At 42.5% G+C, this 12,595-nt stretch overlaps 1 protein-coding gene across 1 annotated transcript; it reads right to left on the reverse strand.

Moving 5' to 3' along the window:
* Window positions 1-3,595: 3,595 nt before the first annotated feature.
* Window positions 3,596-4,546, reverse strand: LOC125283782 (olfactory receptor 10H4-like). Its single transcript, XM_048227117.1, has one exon. The coding sequence runs from the start codon at window positions 4,523-4,525 to the stop codon at window positions 3,596-3,598; it is 930 nt and encodes a 309-aa protein (XP_048083074.1). The 5' UTR covers window positions 4,526-4,546.
* Window positions 4,547-12,595: the final 8,049 nt, after the last annotated feature.

A 12,595-nucleotide genomic window follows, 5' to 3' on the forward strand; every position in this document is an offset into this window, starting at 1 on the left:
AGCTTGCTGTCCGCATTTCATTGTAGTTCCTATAAATTATTTATGAGTAGCATGATTGTTGTACAGCACACGTTGGTACTCTATTCCCCCCCTGAATCTCCCCATTAGATTGTAAGCTCCCAGACAGGGGTCTGGGTCCCTGCCTTCTCACCACTGCAGCCCTACAATGCTTGACACATAGTAGGTACTTAATAAATATTTGTTAATTTCCTGAAAAACTCAATTTAGTGAGTAAATGATGCTCTAGTGCAACTACAATATAGTGTAGATTATAGTATACTATGTGTATTGTTCCATTATATAAAAAGGTATATATATTTAATTATATATTACATACCATAATACTATATACAATAGTATATGTAATATACATAATGTTAATATGGTTTATATATTAATATTATATAATATATAGTGTATGTTTTATATATTATGTGGTATGTATTATATTTATATATTTTTAAGACATAGATATGATTAGTATACTTATATTATGTAATTATACAATAATATAAAATATATGGTATAAACATATACTAATGTATTATATGTGACATAATATATGTAAATATTATTACATATTGTGTATATTTTACATATTATTATTGATAATATTAATTCTGATAAGTTTTATATTTAACATACATAGATATATATTATATATATTATATTCTATAATTTATAAAATGCAATGGTAATATATATTAATATAACATATAATAGTACATGGTATTACTTGCATACTGTATATGAGTATATGTTAATGTGATTTTAATATATGACACATATGCTATATAATATATAATAATTTTATGTAATATAATGTGTAATATAATACAATAAAACATATAATACAATATTACAATTTAATATTGATAGATATAAAGAGTTTTATTATAGAAAAAATAAGGAACCAACCCAGCATTGGTTTGGGGATTTTATTTGGAAGTAGTGTTTTAAAACAAGTTCTCAAATTTATTTAACTCATGTGGATAACATGGTAGAGTTTTGTATAAAAAGAAGAAAGCCACCATGTAATACTTACTAAGACTTGCACACAGCTCAGAGTTGATGCAAGCATAATGGGCATAGTGATGTGAGATGGGCATTATCCTTTCAAAGATGGAATGCCAACCAGCACCAGATTATTCCAATTGAATATTTTTATTAGAGATCACAGTATACATTTTTTAAGGAAAGACTGGACTTGTTTTTTCTTGAATTTTCCCTTCCTTCTTAGAAAAATGACTGGAGGCACCTAAAAGCTCTGGGGTAGGACTCAACTCAGGTGTGGCTGAACACAGACCCTGATCTCCTTTCATTGGTGTTTGAGAGTAGTAGTCATAATAATTATTAATATTATTTTGAATCCTTACTATGAGCCAGGACCTGTGCTGAGCACTTGAGGTGAATGATCTTACATAACCCGAGCAGCTCTGTGAAGCACAAACCATTACTATGAACGCTATGTTGCAGAGGGACTGGCCATGGTTGGGGGTGGGGAGGGACCCTTCCAGGAAGTCCTCCCAGGCAGGGCTCAGTAGAGACCCTGAGTCACGTCCACTGGGCTTTCATCCCTCCTTCCCCAGCAGGGATGGTTGCCATGTGCGGGTTACACCACAGCTCCATGTCTGAAGTCATCCTTAAGGGTTTCCCAGCCAATGGTAGTGGGAAACTCACAGGATCAAAATAAAGAGGGTGAGCTGTCAAAGAGATCACATGCCACTAACATTTGGCAAATTACCAACCCGAATAGACAATTCACCAGTAAAAGTTGGATATTAGGGAGAAATGGGTATTACGTGAAATGAGAACACAACTTTCAAAATATAGATGAAGGGCAGAATTTTTAAATTTTTTTTCTCCTTTATAAAAAAAATTATTATGGTTGTTAGTCACCATACAGTACATCATTAGTTTTTGACATACTGTTCTGTGATTGATTGTTTGCATAAAAAGTAGAATTTTGAGAGAAGATTCATCCCAAAACATGGGAACCAGGGAGCTTAAGGACATCTTGGGGTTTGATGTGGGGTGGGGATTAGTCATTAACACCAATGATTGTAAAATAATGAAATGGAACCCCAGGGTCTCATTGTCAATGTTGATGTGACAAAGTGTCTCAGTAGCTGCTCTGGAGTCAGTGTTTATCTCTGGCTGTGTGAAAGGGGTGTGTGCCTGGGGCTGCACCTGCCTTCTTCCCTGAAAGGTGTCTATTCCTTCTAATGACAGCCTTCCTCCCCCAGACAGGACCACACTTCTCTCTGCAGGCACCCGAAAAAGGTGCATTCCTGATCACTAACTGCACACACATGCAGATTGTAATGGATTCTGCCTCACCAATTCAGGGCAGTGTGGCTGGGGACGAATCATCTCTCAGATTTGCATTTTCTGCATTTCAAAAATGTGAGTAGTAATAGATATGGGTCATATCTAAATGTGCAGAAATAATAATTTATTTTCAGCCCTAGAGGAGTGAATGCAGAGGAAACCATTCCCACATCTGGCAAGCAGCAGGCACTCATATGTGACAGCCATTCTTAGGTTTATTATTATACAACATCTTCTTCCTGCAAATCAAATATCTGCCCACAACTTGACTACGAACTTATCCAATGGAAATCCCCCTTCCTGGATCCTGAGATATATGAGAGTCATACAGACCTAAAATTGCATGTGACTCCTTCATTCACGTGTTGTGTGACCTCCACCAACATTTCACATCTGTGAAAGGGGGAACCCATACCCTTGACCTCTTTTTTGGCCACCTTCAGTTAGCACTGTGCCCTCCAACACATCCCCCAGATCTATTCACGTAAGACACAGGAATTAGAAATTGATGTTTATTGAAAGTAATGTGGGGGGGGAAAGGGAAAAGGATTTCCATAACATGTCAGATAACAACCCACTTTTGATATTTTGTATGTTCTTACCTAAGCACTGAATCCTCTCCCCTTTCTCTCTCTGTCTCTCTGCCTCTCACTTTCTCCACTTTATAGTCTGACATCCATCACTCTACTAAGCACAACATGGAAACCTCCTTAGAGTCTATCCACCCCCCTCCCACACAAAGACAAAAGGAACTATAAACATTCAACCATCTCCTTAGAGAAAAACTGCTAATGTTTGTTTCTGCATTTGTTGTAATTAGAGATAACACTTATACAGCACTGGTGTCTGATAAGTAAAGCTCCAGTGCTGGTGATATTTATCATTACGTTACTTTTGCTTATGTTATGGTGAGGGAAGGTGAAACTCCTCCCTTGCTTGTCTACTGGAGAAGAACCCTGTTCATTACCACCCGCAAATCTATGTGATGCTTTCCACCGCATCCACTGAGAGATAACACATTCTTAGAGGTAACAGGATGGAGTTCATCGCAGGGGTCAAGAACAGAGATGAGGATCGCTAGAGCTTATGCAAGAGGGAAAGGGCAAACAAATGGAAAAACTAATACCTAGCCTGCTCCAATACCTGTGAGTGCATCCAACAATACCTATTCAGTATTTTCATACACTGAATACCTACAACAGTCCCCTGGAGATGATCATTATCCCCAGTTCTTGTATCATATTCCTCACCACCAAACTGGCCATCAAGAGCTTAGGGAACTGAATTTTCTCTGGAAACTTTTCTTTATAGCATTCTTGAGCTCCTTATTCCTGAGGCTGAAAATGATCGGGCTGAGAAAGGGAGTGAAGACTGTATAGGTGGTGGCCATCAGAGTGTTACTGTCCATAGAATGGGGGCTCTTGGGCTTGAGGTAGATAATGGAGGCAAAACCATAGTGCACAATGACCACAGTGAGGTGGGACACACATGTAGAGAAGGTCTTGTGCCTGCCCTCAGCTGAGGGGATCCTCAATATGGCAGCCACGATGAAGACATAGGAGAGGACAATGAGGAATAAACAGCCCATCAGAGCTGTGACACACACCAGGATCACACCCAAGGAGACAGAGGATGTCTCCTTCCCACAGGACAACTTTAGGAGGGAAAACGCATGGCAGAAGAAATGGTGTACCACATTAGACCCACAGAAGGTGAGGTGAAAAACTATCAGGGTCACCATCATCCCCATGACTGAGCCACCAGCCCAGGTCCAGGACACCAGACGGGCACAGGTGCGGGTGCTCATGAGCACGTTGTAGCGCAGGGGGTGGCAGATGGCCACGTAGCGGTCATAGCCCATGATCATGAGCAGGAAGGAGTGGGTGAAGCCGAATGTGAAGGAGAAGAACATTTGGCTGGCACAGGCCACAAAGGTGATGGAGCGGTGGCTGGAGAGCATGTCAACCAGCATGCAAGGGGTGACGGCAACAGTGAACAGAATCTCGGAGGTGGACAGGGCGCACAGGAAGAGGTACATGGGTGTGTGCAGGCCGTGCTCACTCCACACATTGGCCATGATGATCAGGTTTCCCAGCAGGGTGAACAGGTACATCAGCAGGTACAGCAGGAAGAAGGCAGGCAGGAGATGCAGCGGGAAGGTGGAGAAGCCCACGAGGATGAATTCAGACACCATGCTGTAGTTCTGACCAGCCGTGGATGCTGCATCTGGTGAGACCAGAAAGGATATGAAGGTGCATGGTTTATCCCATGAAGGACAAGGATGAGTCAGCATCAGGAAACCTATCATGTGATTAGTCACATGAATAAACTAAAAAGGAAATGTCATATAACTGTATCAAACCAGGCAGCAATCCTAGATTACCAAATTTCAGTTTCTATTTATGATTTTAAAAGTTGATATATAATTGTCATATAACATTGTATTATTTTAGATATACAACATAATGATTGACATATGCACATCTTAAAATTTTTTTAAAAGCTTCTTCTCAACCTAACGCCAGCTGAGACTTTCATAGTTAACTAAGAATATATACCACAAAACTAGCAAATAGTACATGAAGTGGGGAACTATCAATGCACTATTTTAGAAACAGGAACAAGCCAAGGTTACTCACTGCCTCTGCTGGTCATTAGCTGGGAACTGAAAGTCTGGAGTGGTACTTGGGGATGATAAGGAAAGAAGGAATATCGGGATTGAAAGGGAAGAGATGTGATCAACTACCTACAAAGGTAAAAGAAATATATTTCAGCAAAGACAGAACACAAGCCACAGAAGACTAGATCAAGGTCCCAAACTCATGGCATTTCCCATTGATTTTCACAGGTAATACTCATGCAAAACAGAGAATTTAACGCAATTGTAAGATAACATTACCATAGGAACACAAATGATAATGAGCAGCTCTTAACAATCTGGCCCCAGGACTTCTTATGCTAATACACTATTGAGTCCCCTAGAGGGCTTTGGCTTGAGTGAGTTATAACTCTCATTCTTACCATTATTAGTAACTAAAACTGAGATTCTGTGAAAATATTTAGTTATTGAATTTTTGCATTGCTGAAAATTGACCAGGGAATACTATCTAGAAAAAATAAGAAACAAGAAACCAGTTACACTCAGAAGGAGAAACCTCAATGCAGAAATGAGCCAAGGACATGAGTTGAGAACTCACAGTAGGAGTAACACAGACACAGGAAAGCATGATTTTAGACAAGGAAAGGACAGAGGAAAAATGACTGTGGACTTTCACTTACCTATTCATTTCCCCAGACTAGAAAGTACCCATTAATAACAGAAATATGGGGAGAAAGCAATCCTAGTGGCCTGCTGGCAAGAACAGAAAATGGAGAAGCATAGATTTCACCTGCTCTGTGCACCAGGACATGTGTTCCTGTGCATCAATCTAAATTGCTCACACCTATCTGAAGGGAGCATGTCAGAGGATGTGCCAGGAGATTTGCTTGTAGTGGGGAAATAGACAAGCCTGCTTGGAAAATGTAATTGGGTAGACAGCAGGTCACATGGACTGGGGAAACTACTGGAGCCCCAGGTAAGAGTTCAATGCACACACAGCAGGATAAATGTATCTATAAAATGATCTTGAATGAATGAAGCAAAAGCAGATGAACACTCTAGCATAATTCCATTTGGGCACAAGAAAAATAGAGCACCTGAAACTATTCTGGATGATCCTATAATGGTGTGTACAAGTAACTATACATTTGCCAAACCCAAGAATGTGCAACACAGACAGTGAACCCAAATGACCTGTGGGCTGAGTTAATAATAGTAATATAACCATATTGGTTCACCAACTGGAACAAATGGACCACAAGAATACCAGATTGTACAAGGTTTAGCAATAACCCTGGCCTCAACCCACCAGATGCCAGTAGCATTCCCTCCCTTCCCATGAACTGGAACAACCAAAAGATCCTCCAGGCACGTATAAACATTTCCAGTGGATGGGGGGGGGGGGGGAGGGCAGAATGAGCCCCAAACAAGAATGCAGACCTAGAACCTGCAAGGGCACTAGAATGGGTAAAAGACCCAAGACCCAGAATGGGCAACCAGAGAGGATTCCCAGCAGCTGCCCAAGGCTAAGAGACTGTCTTATTTTTTTTTTAATGAGGTAGATTTTTATTATCCCATTTATTTATTTTTTTAATAATAATTTTTTATTGTTATGTTAGTCACCATACCGTACATCCCTAGTTTTTGATGTAATGTTCCATGATTCATTACTTGTGTATAACACCCAGTGCATCATGCAATACATGCCCTCCTTAATACCCATCACCGGCCTATCCCAATCCCCCACCCCCCTCCCCTCTGAAGCCCTCAGTTTGTCTTATGATATTTCTCACAGACCCTGTCCCCATCCCTAGTCTGGGTCTTGCTCCCCACAACTGTCCAAGTATTGCCACCTACCCTGTCCTTCCTGGTCCCCCTCAGCCTGAGCTGTCTCTTCCAGGAAGCAGCCAGCTGGGGAGGGCAGAAGAAGCTCTCCTGCCTGAGGCCGTCAGCAGCAAACAGGGGCAGGTGTGGGGCCAGACCTTGGAGCTCCGGGAACAGATGCTTTGGGCTTTATCCCTCCTGCAACTTCCCAGCAGGCTGCTCCCCCGGGCTTCCCTGGGACACCAACCTGCAAGAGCTGCCCTCAGGGTCTGGAGAGGCCAGGAGGATCATCAGAGGGCCTCCAGCGACCTGCACCCTTTATGAGTGGTGGCTGGGGGCCCCACCTCTCCTGTGGTCAAGTTCTTCCTTATCCTCGTTTCCCTGGTGGTCCAAGCCAAAGAGTCCACATTAACACCTGCCTCTCTGTGATATAATCAAACTAGTATTTGGTCCCATGTGTGTTTTTGTTTACTGACCCTCTGATGAGAGTCTTTGCACGCTCATGAGATGACTGGTCGCCGTGGGTTTAATGTTACAACACATCTTCTGCCTCCAACTCCAAGATCTGGCCTCATTGTTGAGTAATAGTTTAGATCCACAGAAGGCCCCCTTTCTGGATCCTCAGACATAATGCTTTCCCAAACCCGAGCATGGGAGTCAGACAGACCTAAATTTCCATGGGACCCCTTCACTCCTGTGTTGTGTGACCTCCACCAACATTTCTCATCTGCATAATAGGGATACCCATACCCCTGACCTCCCTTTGTGCCATCTTGAGATGTCATTGTGCCTACAACACAACCCCCAGATAGATTCAAGTAAAAACAGGAGTGAGAAATTGGTGTTTTCCTGAAAGTAATGTGGGGAAAAGGGAAAAGGATTTCCATAAGATGTCAGATAGCAACACCCTTTTACCATCCTTTATGTCCTGACCCAAGCATGAACCCTCTCCCCCTTCTAGCCCTCATTTCTCTCTGTCCGCATCCTTCTACTTCTGGTCCCTTCCTCTCATTCTCCCTTCCCTTTCGCTTCTCAGGTGAAATTTGCCCTGTTAACCAGTCCTCTTCTTCTTCATTTCTTTGCAGATTTTTTTCCCATATCCAACTTTATGCAAATTTCTATTCAGATCAATGAAAAGGACTCCCATCCCACTAGTTCATTCTCTCTCTTTCTATCTCTCTCAGTAGCTCTCTATCTCTCTCTTATTCAACTTCTAAAATCTTAAGATATAAAACCTCCCTTAGGGTATATCCCTCCCAAAGCAGAGAGGTATTATAAACAGTAACCATCCTCCAGGAGACAAATAGTTTATTTTCTTTTGTGCATTTGTTATAATCTAAAAGGCAATAGTATAAAACACTAGATACAATGCTTGACAAGAAAAGGGTCAATGCTTGGGTTGAGGAGGAGTTAAGATGGCGGAGGAGTAGGAGACACCGTTTTCAGCCGGTCCCCTGAGTCGAGTTGGATAGGTACCAGACCAGCCTAAACAACCACGGAACCAGCCTGAGACTCAGGAAGATGCATCTGGATCTCTACAAATGAACATCTCCAGTGCTGAGTATTGAGGTACGAAGCGGGGAGCCATGAAACCGTGCACAGATATCGGAAGATAAATGGAAGGGGGAGGGAGCCGCCGCGTTTGGGCGCCGGGAAGCGGTAGCCACTTGCACGGGGGAGCGGGCGGGCTCGTGGTCGTCACTCGCAAAACAGCAGACTGAGACCGTTAGCCGGGTGCGCGTGCCACCAGGCATCTCGGGGAACACCGGAATCCCGGTGTGCTCACTGGATCCAGACTGAGACCGGGAGCTTCCGGAGCGCGCGGGGCGGCTGGCGGCGTTAGAAACACAAAGGACAGAGACGCACCGGCCCTGGAAGTGAGGGCTGGGACGCCGGGTGTGGGGCGCACATCCCGGGACGCTGCAGGGTTGAGCAGCACCAACAGAAACAGAGTTAAAGTGGCCAGAACATTAGTAGAGAACGGGCCGCAATCCCTCTGTTCTGTGACAGAGGCTGAAATTTGGCCGCTGCTGCTCTGACTCTCAGAAGAGGCACAAAACCGCCAGGGAAAGCCGCCAGAGAACAAAAGCCTGGAAATACCGGCTCAGAGAGTGCCCATCCCCATCCCCCCTCGCAGGGGACACGGAGACTCTACCCAAACAGGGTTGCCTGAGTATCAGCGCGGCAGGCCCCTCCCCCAGAACACAGAAGGCAGGCTGAAAAATCAAGAAGCCCACAACCCGGGCGCCTGGGTGGCGCAGCCATTGAGCGGCCTGTCTTCGGCTTAGGGCGTGATCCCGGCGTTCCGGAAAGGAGTCCCTCATCGGGCTCCTCCGCTGGGAGCCTGCTTCTTCCTCTCCCACTCCCCTGCTTCTGTTCCCTCTCTCGCTGGTTGGCTGCCACATAAATAAATAAATAAAATCTTTAAAGAAGAAGGCCACATCCCTAAGATCCCTATAAAACAAGGGGCACGGCCTGGGACCCAGTCAATAATTTGGGCTCTGGACAACCCCGCAACCTCTCCTCATCAGAATGACAAGAAGGAGAAGCCCCCCCAGCAAAGAAAAGACAGTGAGTCTGTGGCCTCTGCCACAGAAATAATGGATATGGATGTAACCAAATTATCAGAAATGGAATTCAGAGTAATGATGGTCAAAATGATGAGCAGAATTGAAAAAAGTATTAACGAAAAGGTTACTAAGAATATAGAATCCCTAAGGACAGAAATGAGAACGAATCTGACAGAAATTAAAAATTCTATGAGCCAAATGCAAGCAAAACTAGAGGCTCTGACGGCCAGGGTCGCAGAAGCAGAGGAACGGGTTAGTGAATTGAAGGATGGGTTAAGAGAGGAAAAAATGAAAATAGAATATGCTTTTAAAAAAATCCACACCCACGAATATAGGTTACGGGAGATTACTGACTCAATGAAACGATCCAATGTTAGAATCATCGGCATCCCCGAGGGGGTGGAGAAAAACAGAGGTCTAGAAGAGATATTTGAACAAATTGTAGCTGAAAGCTTCCCTAATCTAGCAAGGGAAACAAACATTCGTGTCCAAGAGGCAGAGAGGACCCCTCCCAAGCTCAACCACGACAAACCTACGCCACGTCACGTCATAGTGCATGTCGCAAATATTAGATGCAAGGATACAGTTTTGAAAGCGGCCAGGGCAAAGAAATTTCTCACGTACCAAGGCAAAGGCATCAGAATTACGTCAGACCTGTCTACACATGGAATGAGAGAGAAGGTTGGGGGAGCATATTTAAAGCTCTTTCAGAGAAAAACATGCAGCCAAGGATCCTTTATCCAGCAAGGCTGTCATTCAGAATTGATGGAGAAATAAAGATATTTCAGAATCGCCAGTCACTAACCAATTTTGTAACCACGAAACCTGCCCTACATGAGATATTACGGGGGGGTCTATAAAAGTAAAAAGGCCCCAAGAGTGATACAGAACAGAAAGTCACAGCCAATACAAACAAAGACTTTACTGGCAACATGGCATTATTAAAATCATATCTCTCAGTAATCAGTCTTAATGTAAATGGTTTGAACCATCCCATAAGACACCACAGGGTTGCAGATTGGATAAAAAGAAATGACCCATCCATTTGCTGTCTACAAGAGACTCATTTCGAACCCAAAGATGCATTCAGACTGAGAGTAAGGGGATGGAGTACCATCTTTCACGCAAATGGACCTCAAAAGAAAGCTGGGGTAGCAATTCTCATATCAGATAAACTGGATTTTAAACTACAGACTATAGTTAGAGACGCAGAAGGGCACTATATTATTCTTAAAGGAAGTATTCAACAAGTGGATATGACAATTATAAATATATATGCCCCCAACAGGGGAGCAGCAAGATACACAAGCCAACTCTTAACCAGAATAAAGAGACATATAAATAAAAATACATTAATAGTAGGGGACCTCAACACTCCACTCTCAGAAATAGACAGAACACCCTGGCAAAAACTAAGCAAAGAATCAAAGGTTTTGAATGCCATACTCGACGAGTTGGACCTCATAGATATATACAGAACACTACACCCCAGAAACAAAGAATACTCATTCTATTCTAATGCCCATGGAACATTCTCAAGAATAGACCATGTTCTGGGACACAAAACAGGTCTCAACCGATACCAAAAGACTGAAATTATCCCCTGCATATTCTCAGACCACAACGCTCTGAAATTGGAACTCAACCACAAGGAAAAATTTGGAAGAAACTCAAACACTTGGAGACTAAGAACCATCCTGCTCAGGAATGACTCAATAAACCAGGAAATCAAAAATCAAATTAAACAATTTATGGAGACCAATGAGAATGAAAATACAACAGTCCAAAACCTATGGGATACAGCAAAGGCAGTCCTAAGGGGGAGATACATAGCCATCCAAGCCTCACTCAAAAGAATAGAAAAATCTAAAATGCAGTTTTTATATTCTCACCTCAAGAAGCTGGAACAGCAACAGAGGGACAGGCCTAATCCACGCACGAGGAAGCAGTTGACCAAAATTAGAGCTGAAATCAATCAAGTAGAAACCAAAAGTACAGTAGAGCAGATCAACAGGACTAGAAACTGGTTCTTTGAGAGAATCAATAAAATTGACAGACCACTGGCAAGACTTATCCAAAAGAAAAGAGAAAGGACCCAGATTATTAAAATTATGAATGAAAAAGGAGAGGTCATGACGAACACCATTGAAATTGGAAGGATTATTAGAAATTTTTATCAACAGCTATATGCCAATAAACTAAGCACTCTGGAAGAGATGGAATCCTTCCTGGAAACCTATAAACTACCAAGATTGAAACCGGAAGAAATTGATTCCTTAAACAGGCCAATTAATTATGAAGAAATTGAGTCAGTGATAAACAACCTTCCAAATAACAAAACTCCAGGCCCGGACGGTTTTCCTGGGGAATTCTACCAAACATTCAAAGAAGAAATAATACCTATTCTCCTAAAGCTATTTCAAAAAATAGAAACAGAAGGAAAGCTACCAAACTCATTCTATGAGGCCAATATTACCTTGATCCCCAAACCAGGCAAAGACCCCCTCAAAAAGGAGAATTACAGACCGATTTCCCTAATGAATATGGACGCCAAAATCCTCAACAAGATACTTGCTAATAGAATCCAACAGTTCATTAAAAGGATTATCCATCACGATCAAGTGGGATTCATACCTGGGATGCAAGCGTGGTTCAATATATGCAAATCAATCAGCGTGAGACATCATATCAACAAGAAAAGACTCAAGAACCATATGATCCTCTCAATCGATGCCGAAAAAGCATTTGACAAAATACAGCATCCTTTCCTGATTAAAACCCTTCAGAGTGTAGGAATAGAAGGTACATTTCTCAATCTCATAAAAGCCATCTATGAAAAGCCTACTGCAAATATTATTCTCAATGGGGAAAAGCTGGAAGCCTTTCCCTTAAGATCAGGAACACGACAAGGATGCCCACTCTCGCCACTATTATTCAACATAGTACTACAAGTCCTTGCAACAGCAATCAGACAACAAGAAGGGATCAAAGGTATTCAAATCGGCAAAGAAGAAGTCAAAATGTCTCTCTTCGCAGATGACATGATACTCTATATGGAAAACCCAAAAGAAGCCACTCCCAAACTATTAGAAGTTATAGAGCAATTCAGTAACGTGGCGGGATACAAAATCAATGCTCAGAAATCAGTTGCATTTCTGTACACGAATAACGAGAACGAAGAAAGAGAAATTAGGGAATCCATCCCATTTACAATAGCACCAAAAACCATACATTACCTTGGAATTAACTTAACCAGAGACGTAAAGGTCCT

Source organism: Ursus arctos, unplaced genomic scaffold (assembly GCF_023065955.2).
Source record: "Ursus arctos isolate Adak ecotype North America unplaced genomic scaffold, UrsArc2.0 scaffold_14, whole genome shotgun sequence".
NCBI lineage: Eukaryota > Metazoa > Chordata > Mammalia > Carnivora > Ursidae > Ursus > Ursus arctos.

What these genes read in the sequence shown, in the direction of transcription:
- LOC125283782 (XM_048227117.1), bottom strand. Translation starts at nt 4,525, where the DNA reads ATGGTGTCTGAATTCATCCTCGTGGGCTTCTCCACCTTCCCGCTGCAT.